At 47.6% G+C, this 16,015-nt stretch overlaps 1 protein-coding gene across 1 annotated transcript in view; it reads left to right on the top strand.

The window, feature by feature from the left end:
- The window catches only part of LOC124119390 (E3 ubiquitin-protein ligase MGRN1-like), a 72,344-nt gene that overhangs the window by 34,758 nt on the left and 21,571 nt on the right, over nt 1–16,015 (top strand). The window contains exons 5-6 of the mRNA XM_048402667.1: nt 6,218–6,335; nt 15,663–15,726. Of these exons, the coding sequence (XP_048258624.1) occupies nt 6,218–6,335; nt 15,663–15,726 (182 nt within the window). The remainder of the gene's footprint in view (nt 1–6,217; nt 6,336–15,662; nt 15,727–16,015) is intronic.

Genomic DNA, 16,015 nt, shown 5'->3' with positions numbered 1-16,015 from the left:
TTATCAGGAGTCTCTATGCGGCCCTACCGGGCCACGTTGAACCTGTATACAGACGCCTCTCTAGTGGGCTGGGGCGCCCATCTAGAGGGGGAGGTGAGCTCGGGGCTGTGGTGCGTAGACGAACTAGGTCTTCACATCAATTGTCTCGAGTTCAAGGCAGTGATCAACGCAGTCAATCACTGGAAGCATCGTCTCGTCGACGCCCGGCTCATGCTGGCGACCGACAACACGACGGTAGTGTCCTATGTGAACAAACTGGGGGGAACCCACAGTCACTCGCTACTCGATCTCACGTTCGAGTTTTACGCTCTGGTGGACAGTGTCCCGTGCCAGATACGCGCCCGTCACATCCCAGGTGTGCGGAACGTACTGGCCGATGCTCTATCGGGGCCTCAGGATCCGAGCCCCACAGAGTGGATGCTGAACCCAGTGGTGTTTCAGTGGCTGTGCGAACGTTTGGGTCGTCCGATGGTCGACCTGTTCGCAACACGGTTCAACAATCAACTCCCGTTGTTTGTATCACCAGTCCCGGACCCGAGGGCCATCGATCACGATGCTCTCGCGTTAGACTGGACGGGCTTGGACGCTTATGCTTACCCGCCGACAGCGTTGATACCACACATTCTAAGCCGGCTTCGAGGAGTTCGCTGTCGAATGTTACTGATCGCGCCCATGTGGCCGAACAGATCGTGGTACCCCGACTTGCTGACCCAGGTCACGCAGTCGCCACTCCCACTGCCTGTGAGACCGGATCTCTTGATCCACCCTCACACCCGTCAGCTTCATCCAAACGCAGGGCAGTTCAATCTGCACGCGTGGATGTTGTCACCGAGCGTCTGAGGAGTAAAGGTTTTTCTCGCCGGGCGTCTCGGGCATACGTTAGTATGCATCGTGATTCTACCCAGAAGGTGTATAATGCACGTTGGGTTATTTTCACGAAGTGGTGTTGTAAACATCACATTCATTCGCCAGATAAGGTATCTGTGCAGGATATTGCTCGTTTCATGTCTCACTTGCGAGAGACCCGGAAACTCTCCGGGGGTTCCATTGCCAACTATGTCTCGTCCGTTGCTACGGTACGGGACGTTGCTATGGGTACCAGTCTCTCCAAAGAGCCGGTGATACGGGGTATTATCAAGGGTTTCAAACAGCACGATCTTAAGAAGGGCCGCCTTCGGGCACCGGCCTGGGATCTTTCCCTAGTGTTGCAATCACTCACGGAAGCTCCGTATGAACCCTTGCATAGTGCTTCGTTCCGGCATGTGACTTGGAAAACAGCATTTCTCCTCTCCTTTGCCACGGCGGCACGTGTATCCGAAATTCATGCACTCGATGTCGCCAAGGTACGATTCGATAGGGGTGACGAAGGAGCGGTCCGCCTGGGCCTGCTCATGGGCTTCGTCGCCAAGAATCAGAGAGTCGGGCAAACGGAGAGAGAATTCACTGTAAGATCCCTCAAAGAAATCTTACATCCTGCTGATACTGAGGACAGAGCGCTGTGTCCGGTTAGGGCCCTTAAGTATTATCTTAAGGCTTCGAATGAACGTAGACAAGGGCGTGACCGTCTGTTCATATCGTGTAACCCTAATCGCACGGTTGACATAACTCGCAACTCGATTGCGTTGTGGCTTCGTTCTGTCATCAATCTGGCGTACCGGTCTCGGGGGTTACCGGTAGCGGGGTCAAACCCGCACGAGATCAGGGCGCTAGCGGCAACATTTGCCCTACACTCGAATATCTCTGTTCACAGAATATTACGAGGTTGTTACTGGCGTTCTGACTCGGTTTTTGCCAATCATTACCTCAGAAAGGTTTCTGATGAAGACGTGGAGGGGGTGCACCGTCTTGGGCCGCTGATCGCGGCACAAGCGGTCATCTAGGGGGTGTGTCCAGCGCAATTCCAAACTCCGCAGTCGTCAGTCCTTGCACGGTGGTCAATCTGGGTCGTCTCCAATGTTCCCACGCCGTGGGTACAGGAGTGGGGGTCCTGCAAACCAGCGCACTCACACCACAGGTGAGGCGGCTTTTTGTGTGTTTTGTCCTTATTTGTATTTTGACAATTATGCATTTAATTGTCTGTCGTGTATTCCAACCTTGCGATACATGCTTACGAATACTGGAATTAGGTCACGCGCCTAATGCATACTTTAAGTAGGCTTGCTCTGGGATATACGGTCTGAAGGAAATTAATTTCCCTCTTTTCGACTGTTTAACCTGATCTAAGATTTAGCTCACGCAGATACAGTGTTCTCATCCGCTGCGGCGATGAAATACCTATCCAGTGGGGCCGTTTGGAGTCACCAATCGTTTTGGCATTGACGATTGAGCCTTACGGTATGCGCTTGACAGTGCTTTGGTATTCCTATAGGGTAACGCCTAGCTAGGTGCATGCGCATCGAGTGCTTCCGCCTTGGTGTTTACTTCCGCTGTTCGGAAGGAACGCTAGCAGTCAGGATTCGGGTTGTAGGTGCTCCCCACCGCCTACTGTGGTAGTCAGCCTCGGTATAACAGTGGTAACGTATTACTTAATGTAATTTGTAGAATTTTCCTATTCGGAATATTCTATAAGTAATACGTTACCACTGGGCTGCTGCCCGCCCGTCCGTCCCCCGAGCACTTGCTCTCGCAGGAGACAAGAGTGAAGGGTGTCACATGGCAGCTAGGTGGCTACGCACGTGCTGCATGAGGTAATTGAGATCTCTGTGGTAGATTTCGCTATAGCAGCAGTTGTGGGAGACAACAGCCTCGGTATAACAGTGGTAACGTATTACTTATAGAATATTCCGAATAGGAAAATTCTACAATTTTTTTGGATTATTTTCTTGTGTTTAACATAAATTGTATTCTATTGGTAAGAGTATTGGTTCACAGTACACTTGTAATTGTGCTATAGCAGTAATATTTTGCATGTGAAGGTGACATTTGTCACTGTAACATTCACGTTTGTTGTTCCAATCCACCATTTGGAATTACTAACATAGTCTCATATCTTAGAGGCATACGATTATATTCTTGTTTGGATTGATGTTATAATATTTTTGAATACCTGCGCCTTCGGGCCCTGCTTCGATAGCTGTGTCGGATGGCACTGCAGTGATACCCTTGCCTCCAGGCTCCTCAACAACTCCTGTTCTTACGAGCGCCTAGGCAATACCTGCGTATGACGGCACCTTACATGGACTCGTCAGGGATGCATAATTTTATGCAGTCCATGTTGCAGCTGACGTTTGAGCCTCAACTGTATCTGGCGCCTGTCTACCAGTCTGCTGCCTACAGGGTTCTTACGCACCTCCGGCGCCTGCGCCGCCGCCAGGGCCTGCAGTACCGCAGTGCCTCGGGTTCACCGCCAGTGCCTCAGGCGACACATCAGAACCACCAACTAATGACATATGTCTCACCGCTACTTGGGCCTTAGATGCATTCAGCATCCCCTGGGAAGGGCTATAAGCCCATGCTTTTCTGCCTCCTGTACTTCTTCCCAGGGTGATACACAAAATCAAAGCTACCAAGGGCCTCGCTCTGACTTCGGTTGCCCTGGTGAGGGGGTGCTGCATCGACCTCAGAAGCCTCACAGAAGATGATCCACTACCCCTCCAAGAGTGGACGAACTTACTCATCCACCCTCACAGCAAACTACCTCACCCAACGCCATGCAGATTTCATCTGCACACTTGGTTTGTCTTAAAAAGGCGCTAAGTGCTAAAGGCTCTTTGACATTGGAAGCTAGGGCCATTGACTTGTCGCAATGTCTACCCTTCTACCTGGGGTTTATAAGATGACAAGTGGCGATTGTTTGAAACCTCTTGTAAGGCAAAGAATCACGATCCCACTACAGCGTCACCTCAATTCTTTGCCGTGTACCTCCTACACGGCAAACGACACTTGAAAGGTATCACCCTTATGACGTAATTCAGTGTTTCAATTTTTCTCTTGGTTTTGGCCATTGCAGTGTGGCTAAGTGAGTTACATTCCCTCAACGACCCGCTTTGAGCGTGGTATGCAGGGAGCGGTTCACCTTGGGCTGTGCAGGGATTTCATAGCAAAGAATCAGGTACCAGGACAGCCCGATCGGTCCTTGACCATTCCACCAATCTTCCCGATTGTGGGGGTCGAAGAGGAGGGTGAACTCACTCCTCTGGTGCCCTATGGGTACACTACAAGTTTTCATCTGCTGCTCCAAAACTAGGCGTGGCACGAGGAAACGGTTGTTCATTCCCATACCCCTAGACGTCCATGACCGAAGTTAATCGCAACATCATATCACTATTATGCAGAGTCATCCTGCAGGTTTACGAGATTGCTAACCTTGATCCACTGAGAGCAAACAATCCTCTTGAGATATTGGCGGTTGCCTCTATGATGGCTCTACATTGTCATATATTAGTAATTGCTCTATTAGAGCCATCATGGAAGGATGCTTTTGGTTATAAACTCTGTCTTCACAAGCCAATACCTGAGGGTCTTGACCTTGGATGATATCGAAAGGGTTCATAGTTTTGGCCCTCTGTTCGGAGCTCCTTCAGTCCCGACAGTGGGGTTATGATCAGTTGGCTTGATAAATCAGTTTCTAGACACATTCTAGCACACGCTAATTTCTCTTGCTGTTTTTCACCAGGATGTCCTCATACTCTCGTACCGTCAATGGACAGGTTTGGTCGAAGTAGTTGCAGATCTGCGCAAAGTTATGCGCTAAAAGACTGCTGGAAACTACTGCAGAGTTTATGTCACCCGGGCCTAAATCCAAAGATTTGCCCTATGCCGTACTGTCTGATACAGATGCATTAAGGAGTAATGCAGGATAAGTAAAACATTTTGTAAAATCTAAATATTTTTTACATTTGTATACTGAATTACTATGTCAAAAGGCCAATCTGTCGCAGACTTGCCTCCCCGCTATAGCTTCAGATGACAAGCAGTAATATGAAGATTCTGGTTGATCACGTGGCGGCTGTGAGAGGGTCGGCTTCACAACTAGTCAGAACAAATTTGTCTTCAGCTGGACCTCACATAGCTTAGTTTCTGTCAAAAGTAAGTAGTAAATGCATAAAGGAGTAATGCAGGATAAGTATACAAATGAAAAATTTATTTAGATTTTACTATTCGAACCATTCATTTCCCCTAGTTAACATTTGCATCTTGATACAGTGATCCCTCGCTATTGGGCTCTTCGATAAAGCGCTACCTCGGTTACTACGCGCGGTATCACATGGCTCCCAAAATTTATGTACACTTACTGAGAGTTTTACACAGCCGTGATTGTATAGTTGTTCGTTGTTCATTTGCACATAACGCTTCTCATTGCATAATCAACCGTTTATCGCTGAATGGAGTTCTAAAAATCTGTTTGAAAACATCCGCGGCAAGTCCCAGAAATACAATTCTTCTACTAGTTAACTTTTCACACTATACATCCTTTGATCTTAGAAGCGCATGCATGCAATAAAAGAGAACCACAAGCGAAGTTTATTTTCTTAATTATTGGTCAATCCAATTTGAGGCGACACTGTCAACTCACATGTAGTTGCTGTCACAACACGGCGGTAATTCCTTTTGATTCGGATCAAGTAACCGTATCATACCAATTAATCTGGCTTGAATGTGTCTCTATATTTGCATGAATGTGTATGAATGCGCGTAGTGCTGGTCAAAACTCTCGTTTTCCGTATTTTAAGCAACATGACCAATCAATGCCACTGAATCACTCTGTACATGTATAATGAATTGTGATTGGCTCTTCACTCATAGCGTCTGTTACTACCATTATCGATCAATATTTTCATGTAAGTAGACTACATTCACATTGAATGTGACAGTTAAGGCTTGTAAATAATAACAAACGGCGAAAACATAATGGATATATATTTTTAAACTATGAACGGTAAACAACTTGTATCATTGCAATGTGCGAGACAAGGCTAAGATCGTGAGATTGGCCGAGCGCGCTCCCCCGCCTCGGCCTCGGTTAAACGGCTCATCGCCTATAACGCCCACCAATTATTTGGACCCCATTGGTAGCGAGGGACCACTGTACCTGCCTTAAACCAAAAGTCCCACCTGTCTGGAACTTGCATGTCTGAGAGTCTTTGAAGAAACTGAAGATGTTGATCGTACCAACATGTTAAAATGGTTGCAGAACCTCAATGACCAAAGAATTTATCTATTTTCTGTGTGTTTTATAAGATTTTCATGACAATGTTTATGTTGGCTGCTCACACAGGTACCACCCAAAGGATCCAGCACTCAGCTCACAGACATACCATTACAAGAAGGGTGCAGGGCAAATCTTCAGTCAGGCCGATCACATCATCGACCCCAGCAAGTTCAGTGATGAGGAGGTATGGATCATATGCTAATGAAAGCACATATTATCCCAGAAAACAATTCAGTTTTCAGTTCATATTGATCTCAGCTCAGGTCTGTGCAAGTGAGGTTGTGGCCTGATGTCTGTCCGTCATCTGTCTGTTAAATTTGAGTAATATGTCTCTGAATGATGGGGAGAGTTGTGCATGAAACCTAGGGAGGAAATCAACACTGTAATACTAATCGGTCCCAGATTTATTCAAGGTGAAAAATCAAATTGTTGAAAACTCTTGAAGTATCTTCTCCGAGGAAAACATGATGTTGGAATATGAAAACATTCATTTAATGTGTAGCAACAGATTAAGATATATGTTGCCATGCTAGTATTAATACTATTATAAAACCAGATTATTTCTTATTTCACAAGACACTTTGCAGTTGCCTTCTCTATTTCGATCATACATGTATAAAAAACAACCCCAAACATGCCTCTTTGATATTAGGTAACATCAATCTCATTTTAGGTGAATAAACTTCACACATTTGTGGCTACATTTGTACCTTGATGGCTACTACATTCTAAATTTGCATTACACATGTTTGTAATTTTGTCCATGTGTTGGTGATAGAAAAGTCAAACGATTGTTCTGCCTATTTATCGTATTGTTTCATCAAGTTGTTTGTGATAATAACTGGCTTTAATCATTTTGTCATGTTTACTTTATACTTTTGTATTGACATATAATTATTTCTTATCCGATACAACACATTGCAATTTGCTTCCTCTCTTTGATCACATAACACAGAACCCAAAACATGACTCTTCTACATCCCGGATGCCCATTGCCTTTGGTTGCCAATCAGAGATATCTATCATGAATCCTTTACATTTTTTAACTTACCCTGCACTACTCCTGAATGCATTTACTGCTGTGTTTTGACAAAGACGATCTGTGATAGGTCCAGCTGCTGAAGAAAAGTTGTTCAAACTATTTTACTAGCAGTACCCTCACACAGTCGGCATGTGACCATGAGGCGATGACGTCACATAAGAGCTTATTACTGCTTTGTTTTGGCGCCAGCAGCGCTTACTGGTTACAGAACTTTGCCTGGTCTTCCCATGCAGTTAGCCTACCAATTTTTTAACTTATCCTGCATTACTCCGTATTGCATTTACTGCTGTCTTTGACAGAGACGAACTGTGTGAGATCCAGCTGCTGAAGAAAGTTGTCCCAACCAGCTCAGGAGGCAGCGCCCTCTCACATTCGGCACGTGACCCGGAAGTCATGACGTCACACCAAAACTCATAACTGCTTTGTCACCTCCACGGACGGACGTACTTTGTATCCCTTGTGGAAATTAAAGCTTATTGTTTGTTTTTTATATTTTGCGTGTTTCTACATTCATTATATGCTGCTACATTGTTACCTGTTATGGGCCGTGACCTTAGGGTCTTCCCATTCATAAATTGTAACGTTTATCGCTCGTTTGTGGCTCACGTCACAGTAATTTACGGGTGCAATGTTGTTCCCGCCATTTTGGCCATTCACCACGTGGCCACGTAATTTCGTGTTCTGCGTTTTGAATTCTCTCTTTGGCTTGGGTAATACATTACATTTATGTATGTTGTTTTGGTGTGCTTAAAGCCTTGACTTTTCGCTACGTTTCAGCGTAATTGTTTCTTCTCATTAACTTCAATATAATACGAAGTTTTTGAGTTACATTATGTCTCCCGTACTCTGTGGTTTTGCCACATGGTTACGTGTTTGCTTAAGGCTATGCCTTTTCGCTACCTTATAGCGTCATTGTTTGATCTCATAAACTTCATTGAAATACAAAGTTTCTGAATCACATTATGCTTCCTGCACTTTGTGGCTTTGCCACATAGTTATGTTTTGCTTAAATTCCAGATTTTCTGCCTCGCTGCACTTGTTGCCGCGGGAACAAATCTGGTCGGGGCCGCCCCTTTCTGCCGTGATTGTACGACTCCCTGTACTTTCACAAGGCAGTGCCGATGTTGCAGTCATTCGTCGCTGAGATCCTTCAGCTCATGCGAGTATCCAGGACACACCTCGCTCAACGTGCTCGTCAACCCCCATCTACATTGATAGCAGCAGCGCTCAGCGGAGCTTCGCAGTGCTCCCAATACCACCGGCGGCTCCGGCGCTCTCAACATAGAGTCTGCCTCCCATGACACGACATACGACCGTTCACGGTCTCCTACTCCACCGGCAGCTCCAGCGCTCTCAACGTAGAGTCTGCCTCCCCTGGCACAACATACAACCGTTCACGGTCTCCAACACCACCACATCAACGCTGATGTCTCCGATGTCGTGGCGCTCCCGGCGCCTCTGATGCCTCCTGCGCTCCCGGCGCTCTCGGCGTTCTCGGCGCCTCCGGCCTCTGATGTCCCGGCGCTCCCGGCGCTCCCGGCGCTCCCGGCGCTCTCGGCGCTTCCGGCGCCTCTGATGTCTGGCGCTCCCGGCGCCTCTGATGCCTCCGGCGCCTCCTGCGCTCCCGGCGCTCTCGGCGTTCTCAGCGCCTCCGGCCTCTGATGTCCCGGCGCTCTCGGCGCTTCCGGCGCCTCTGATGTCTGGCGCTCCCGGCGCCTCTGATGTCTCGGCGCCTCCGCATCCTCTGATGTCTTTGGCGCTCCTGGCGCCTCTGAGGTATCCGGCGCCTCTGAGGTCTCTGATCTCAAGATCTTCGATGCCTCTAATGTCTCTGGCGCCTATGACTACTCCTACTCCAGAGTTACGATGCTCCCGGCGCCTCCAGAGTTCTGGCGCCTATGATATATCCGGCGCCTTAGATGTCCTCCGGCGCCCAGATGAACAAGCTTTATTAAGCTCAGATCAACGAGCCGAGTATCCGATCTTCTACTTCGGCTTAAGGGGCACCATCGGCAATCGCCTCCCCGGCACCACTGCCCTCTTCTTCTCTTGCTGCCGTCTCATAACTCGTCACAAGGAGAAGCATGGTGAAACAACTGTCGCCGCTCCTGTCGCTACTCTCCCGTCAGTCTTCAGGACTTCGTGACTATCGTTCTACTTCCTGGGTGGAATCTTTTCAACCAATAGACAGTTGGTCTGATTCAACTTGCCCACTGAGACGTTATCCATAATCCCGTCGTTTAAAGCGCTATGATTCCGGAGTGATGACCTGCGGGTTTCCATCAAAACAGAGCGTCATGTGAACAGCGTCTGTATCAGATTCGACGACGACATCCACTTATAAAGAGTTTACTGCGTCGACATCGCCGACACCAACGCTGTTCTACCCTACCCTAGCGCCAGCATTCCTGAAAGAGACTCTTCCTTGGCGCTCCCCGGATTTTCCACGACGCCCTTTGGGTTCCGTGTTTTATCGCAAAACTCGGGTACACCACTTGTTCGTCTCTCACACAGTTCATTGAGGATTGTCTGTATGTGGAGTTTGCACCTCAGTTCCTACTCCAATGCGGCTTTCTCGGTTACTGCGCAGAGTGATTTACATGTCACGTGTCAAGTACTCGGACTGTCAACAACTCCGACCGGAATTAGGTCAACTTACCATGGCAAGGGGTGCCATGTATTTCTACAGATTGGTTTCTATGTCTACCTGTACGCTTGGTGCAACCACTCAACCAGGCGCCTGCCGCAGTCCATCCATGCATGGATGTTGGAACAAATAGACCTCCTCTACCAACACGGCTGTCACGAGGAACCTTATTTCATCAACCCTTCGCTATAAGAACGATAGCGCCTATAGGCGTTCAGGGGATGGAAAAGATCGCCTTCCTTCGTCCGGTTTGATCTTTTCGACTTCGACACCTTCCTATCTTCTGCCTTGACTACCGGATACAGTGTCGATTTGATACTTAAAGTCCCTCGGCCGTCCCACTGACCCCTGTTGCATACCTGCCTCGTATCGTGTTGTCGTCCTCCATCGTCACCTCGAGATAAGAACAGGAGTACTTATACGCCGCTTCAGGGATGAAAACGATCTCATTACTTCGTGCAATGGACATATTGCCTCGACTTCCTACTACCCGGTTACATCGATGCCCCGGCGGTCAATTGTGAAGCTGGTTTACTTCGTCTACTTGAGTTTGGTTCGCAGGCGATCACACCTTTTTCCGAATCGTACCGACGGTACGCAATCGCAGACCCCTGTTGCTGACTACCTCCCCTGCCACCTTGTCAGTGGCTAGTGGCCCACACCAGCCCACATTGTGACCACCTGTGATCCAGAGATCAACACCATTGGCACAGCAACAGCCTCGAGATAAAGGCTTATCCGGGACGTCACTTGCTGACAGTGCATTCTCGGTCACGCCCTGTTGATCTTGTCCACTGACGACGTCCCCGTAGTGTGGTGTTTGCGGACCCAGAGTACTCGCCCCTCTCCCGGCGCTACAAACTCGACCGGCGCCCCCGAGAATCACCATCTCCGGCGTTCCAGGCGCCTCAAGCTCTCTGACGCCTCTGGCCAGACTATGTCATACGGTCGACACCCCAACCCTAGATCTGTTTGCCTCATATCTAAATGTTGCCAGCTGTCGTCTTCCATTCCACCTGTGCCGGATACGACCGCTGTGGCAGTCTAACCTTCTGCTCCATCCACACGGTCTGTTGCCACACCCTAATACCCGCATGTTCTCGTCTGGACGCCTGACACAACTGCAGAAAGCCAAGGGCTATTCGGCTAGAGCGACCAAGGCTATTGCTTCAGCCCACCGTCCATCTACAGGGGGACTGTATGCTGATAAATGATGCTCGTTCCAGGCATTTTGTTCTGACAAACACCAGGATCCAATGACAGCGTCACCGCAGATCCTGGATCAGTTCCTTCTGTACTTGCGTAGCACCCGTCGGTTGAAGGGCTTACCACCCCAACATACCTGGTCACCATCTACTCCGTTCTGGCCATCCCGGACGATCGGAGAAAGACGAAAATTCCCGACCTATGGGCCTGGCTGCGCTCGTTCAGTCTTGAAGACCTGAAGGCCAAGTTCGGACCGCCTGTGTTGGATCTGAATGTGGTCTTCAACGCCCTTCGAACCACTCCCCTCGTCTTCCTTCTACGACCTTAAGTAGAAGACGGGTGTTTCTACTGGTTTTGACTACTGTCCCTCGAGTCCATGTACAGCACGCCCTCGACGTCTCCCGTGCCCGGTTCGAATGCGGTACCCAGGGAGCCGTTCATCATGGACCGTACTGGGATGTCAACGTAAAGACTCAACTCCCAGGACAGCCTGATAGATCATTCCTTGTCCCCTCCCCCCTCGTCCAGTGTGGGTGCCGAGGATGAGCGTCATTATGCCCAGTAAGGGCACTGAAGGTTATTCTACGATCTAAAGACTGCCGCAAGTCTAGGAAACACCTTTTTCTGCCGGTCTCCCCTTCGTCGCAGTTGTTGGTCAGCCAGAATACTTTTCCCTGTGGCTCCGGGCGGTCATCCTTAAAGCTTATGAAGCCGCCGGATTGGACCCTCCCCCCAAAGGCTATCACCTGAAATAAAACGAGATCAGGGCGATCATATTTACACTGGTTCTTCACGGTATACTGTTCCATCCAGTTGTTCAGGGAAGCCTGTTCGTGGCGATCGGACACCGCCTTCACCAACCACTACTTCCGTGATGTAGCCTTGAAAGTTGTCGCCGGCGTTCACAGTTTTGGTCCCTGGTTGTAGCCCAACAGGTCATCTATCTCCGACGCCACTGATTCTCCGATACCCTGAGCGGGGCCCGTCGACCTCTCTGGTGTTTATCACCCCAGACGAGACGGCCCTCTTGTGTTCCGCATTCGCTCTTAGGTCAGTTTTAGTTTTGGGTTACCCGACTCATTCTATTGCTATCACCTATCCGGGTTTTACTTTTTGCATCAACTCTCGTTTCCTGACGACAGGAATGGAAGTAGATGTGGACACCGGCGCCGACGCCAACGCCGCTGCTTCTCTGATACCTGAGCGGTGCCCGTCGACCTCACCGGTGTTCCTTGCCTCCAGCCTAGAGGGCTCTCCTGCGTTTCGCATTCGCTCTTGGGATTGGTCGTAGGTTTTGCCGCCGACGCCGCTGATTCTTCGATTCCCCGAGCGGGGCCCGTCGAACTCTCTGGTGTTTATCGCCTCAGATTAGAGGGCTCTACTGCGTTTCGCATTCGCTCTTCGGTAAGTTCTATATTTTGGCTACACGCCTCATTGTATTTCGGTTACCTATTCGGGCGTTTCGTTTTTGCATTGACTCTTGTTTCCTGAAGACAGGAATGGTCGTAGATGTTCCGGTCATCACTTGTATGCGGTGCGGATTCATCGGACCTTGACTAGGGTTTATTATGGTTCACATCTGCAGGTATGCCCACCGGCCATGCCGTCTGATAAAGATGCAATAGGGAGTAATGCAGGATAAGTTAAAAAATTTAGTAAAATCTAAATATCTTTTACATTTGTATACTTATTCTGCATTACGAAGTCTAAGTGCCCTCCCTTTCGCTACGCTACCTCCCCACGAAGTTTCAGATGTTATGTTTAAAGCAGTTATGTCTTTTGGTGTGACGTCATGACTTCCGGGTCACGTGCCGACTGTGAGAGGGCGCTGCCTCCTGAGCTGGTTGGGACAACTTTCTTCAGCAGCTGGATCTCACACAGTTCGTCTCTCTGTCAAAAGACAGCAGTAAATGCAATACGGAGTAATGCAGGATAAGTATACAAATGTAAAAAATATTTAGATTTTACTAAACCTCAGCACCTCAGCATGTCCTTCCGCATTCCATCGTGGATGCAGGCCTGGATGCAGTCTTTGTTTCAACAGACATTGGTGCCTCCAGAACACCGCGCCACTCTCTCCACTGGCCACTCAGACACATCCTGCCCCAGCAGCACCAACTGCAAGTTTGGCACTACTCAACCGCGTCATCGGGGCTTCCTTGACCGGCACAACCGAATATGACAGGACTCTCTTCGGCCTAGATCATCTCATGCTTTGTCCTCTCCAACTACATCCCGGCGCAGCTCAGAGTCATCTAGGTCTCGTTGGCGCTCACACAGCCACGCTACCCATCATTCCCGAGGCAAGGGAGTTAATTGATTGTAACAGTCCAGTTTCCACCCTTGCCGAACTCGGCTGGAATCTCTGGGCTTGATTGTAGCACCACCAGTAGCTGTTATGAGTTATGTCCCTTCTATGTCCCTCCTATTGACCAATCAGATTCCACCTCAGATAACGCTTGCAATTGCTTCAAACAAAATGGCATCATCCAGTCAAGGTGATCTGATCAATAACCAAGATCTATATTGTAATAAAACGGGTCTAACTTCGTTAAGTGCATGAAACTAGTTAGCACCTTGATTAAAAACATTAAAAGATTTGAAAAATGTCTGTTGATGCTAAATTTACAGCACACCTGCTTTGCAAATCCTGGAATCAAGCAAAATCTGCACAGCAGTTTATGAACCACTTGTTGATTTAGTTTGATGATTTTGATCGGACTAAGCATAGACTTGATAGTCCAGCCAAAATATAACTCCATAATTCCAGCCTAGTTTGGCAAGAGTGGAGACAGGATTTTTATGGTCAGTGATCGCCCTTTCCTCAGGAAGATGCGCTCAACCATGCGTCGTCGAGATCGTGACTTTCGTTCGGAATCCTCCCGACCCGACTGCGACCCTCCTTCTCCACAGTTCGACACTCGTCTCTGAATCAACTAAGATGCTGACTGGTTTGCAGACTGCTTGCCATCTGTTGCTCCATCTCCAGGCCCCGATGTAGACTAGAAATGCCCGATAAGATTGAACCCGATGTCTCAAGACCCTATGTTGACCGTTCTTACTTAGGCACTGGATGAGGATTTTGCAAAGCTCTCCCTCATGCCATTGTTCAAGGCGCCTTGATACTGGCGGGATGATTTCCCAGTTTACTCCTTTAATGTAGATGATGGAGCTCATGTATTGGAAGTCCAGAAATATCTTCAAAATCCAGACAAGTTCAGAATGCTTCATCTGCCACAGCTAAAGCAGGGAATAAAACACCATGATCATCTAGTAAGCATTGATCTTCAAGGCACTTACCTACATCTCCCCATTCATCCTACCTCAAGGAAACACCTATGTTTCCAGTTTCAAAGACAACATTTCCAGTGGGCAGTCCCGCCCTTTGGAATATCAATGGCCACGTGGTTGTTTACCCAGGTGACCAAACCAATTGTAGCATTCCTACACAACAAGGGGGATCCACTACGCATTCTACTCTGACAACGGGATTCATGCACATGAAGTAGTCAATCTATTCAGATGATAAAAGAAATACACTCTGACATTATTAACTAATCAATTACCAGAAATCAGACCTTCATGACCCCGTCACAAGACCTCATGTTCTTGGTAATTAGATTCATTATTCATTCATTCATTCATTCAGGTAGCAGAAGATCAGTTGACAAAGGTCACTGAGAGTGACAGTGGTGCACTATTTCAACAAGATGGTAGCCAGGTTGATAGTCAGCATGCTCGTGGAGGCCAGGGCTCACCACATCCCAGGCATTACAAATATCTAGCTTCACTTTGTGTGTATAGGTTGATCAGTTGTATGCCAAGGGATATAAGAAATGCATGTCTTTACGACTACAGCATGGTTCTCATTAGATGGTGTATATGAGACCCATAACAGCAGATATTGCATTGGTAATGATGACATGAATGATCCTGAGAGTTCCACAAAAACAGACTACATTTTCACACAGGTTTGACACTGAGAGGGGTGAGAACTACCGTCCACTGTCAAATCTTTCTCATACCAGAACAGCATTCGGGTTTCACCAAATGCAAAAATGACAGCAGATGCAACATGATAAATTGCATGAAATACAGAAGTTACTTCAGGATCAAGTGTTAATCGCCAAGGGTTTGGTCTCCACAGTTACCTCTACAGTGACACTCTATATAATAAGATAGGATCGCTATTGTGTCTTCCGTTTCAAATGTTTATCACATTGAAGCAAGAGAAAGAAAATGAATTTGACAAAGTCAGTCGTATAGCCCGTAACTGTTATTCAGAACCCCATGTGTTAACCTTTTTTGAGGTTGCATGATTAGAAAACATATTCAGACTTTCCCTTTTGCAATCCTTTAAGCAACTCTCTAATTAGGCAGATGAAAGGTCGTTCTGACGTGACCTGTAATGAGATGGGCTCTGTGCTGTGTAATTAAAATGAAGGAAATTGCAATGTGATGTGTCAGGAATAGTACACTAATATCATGAACATCCAGATTCACGTAGTATTTCTTAACTGAGATTGCAAGCTGCAGTGCCATGGCACTAATTTTTTTCAAGTGTCAAGTTGTGTAAGTGTAGCATTGTGATACCTTGATGCTCTATGCTGTTTTAGTGGGTGTTTGGTGTGGACAAAGATGCCATCCCGGTGGTTATCCAGTGTACAGTAGAGGAGGAAGGTGAGTTCCATACCACGTGAAGAAACAATACATTTCAATGTAGACCCCTAAATGATGTGACTGATACTGACCTCGAATATTGTCTCATCATGTGATCAGTATTGACCTGTCACATGATGAATATTGCCTCGTCAGCTAGAAAACAAGATGGCATCTGGTATGCTAACATTTTACAGTTGGCAGCTAAGTTACTGCAAGGAAACAGGATAGTTTAAATGCTTCATAAGCTTTAAAGTGAATTTTGGTGTAACAAAAGGACTGATTAATCTTGAAGAATTCGGTATGTGAA

This window comes from Haliotis rufescens, unplaced genomic scaffold, assembly GCF_023055435.1.
Source record: "Haliotis rufescens isolate VD_foot unplaced genomic scaffold, xgHalRufe1.0.p SCAF_28, whole genome shotgun sequence".
Lineage (NCBI taxonomy): Eukaryota > Metazoa > Mollusca > Gastropoda > Lepetellida > Haliotidae > Haliotis > Haliotis rufescens.
Note: the sequence above shows the minus strand (reverse complement) of the source record. Positions and strands in the feature narration are given on the sequence as shown.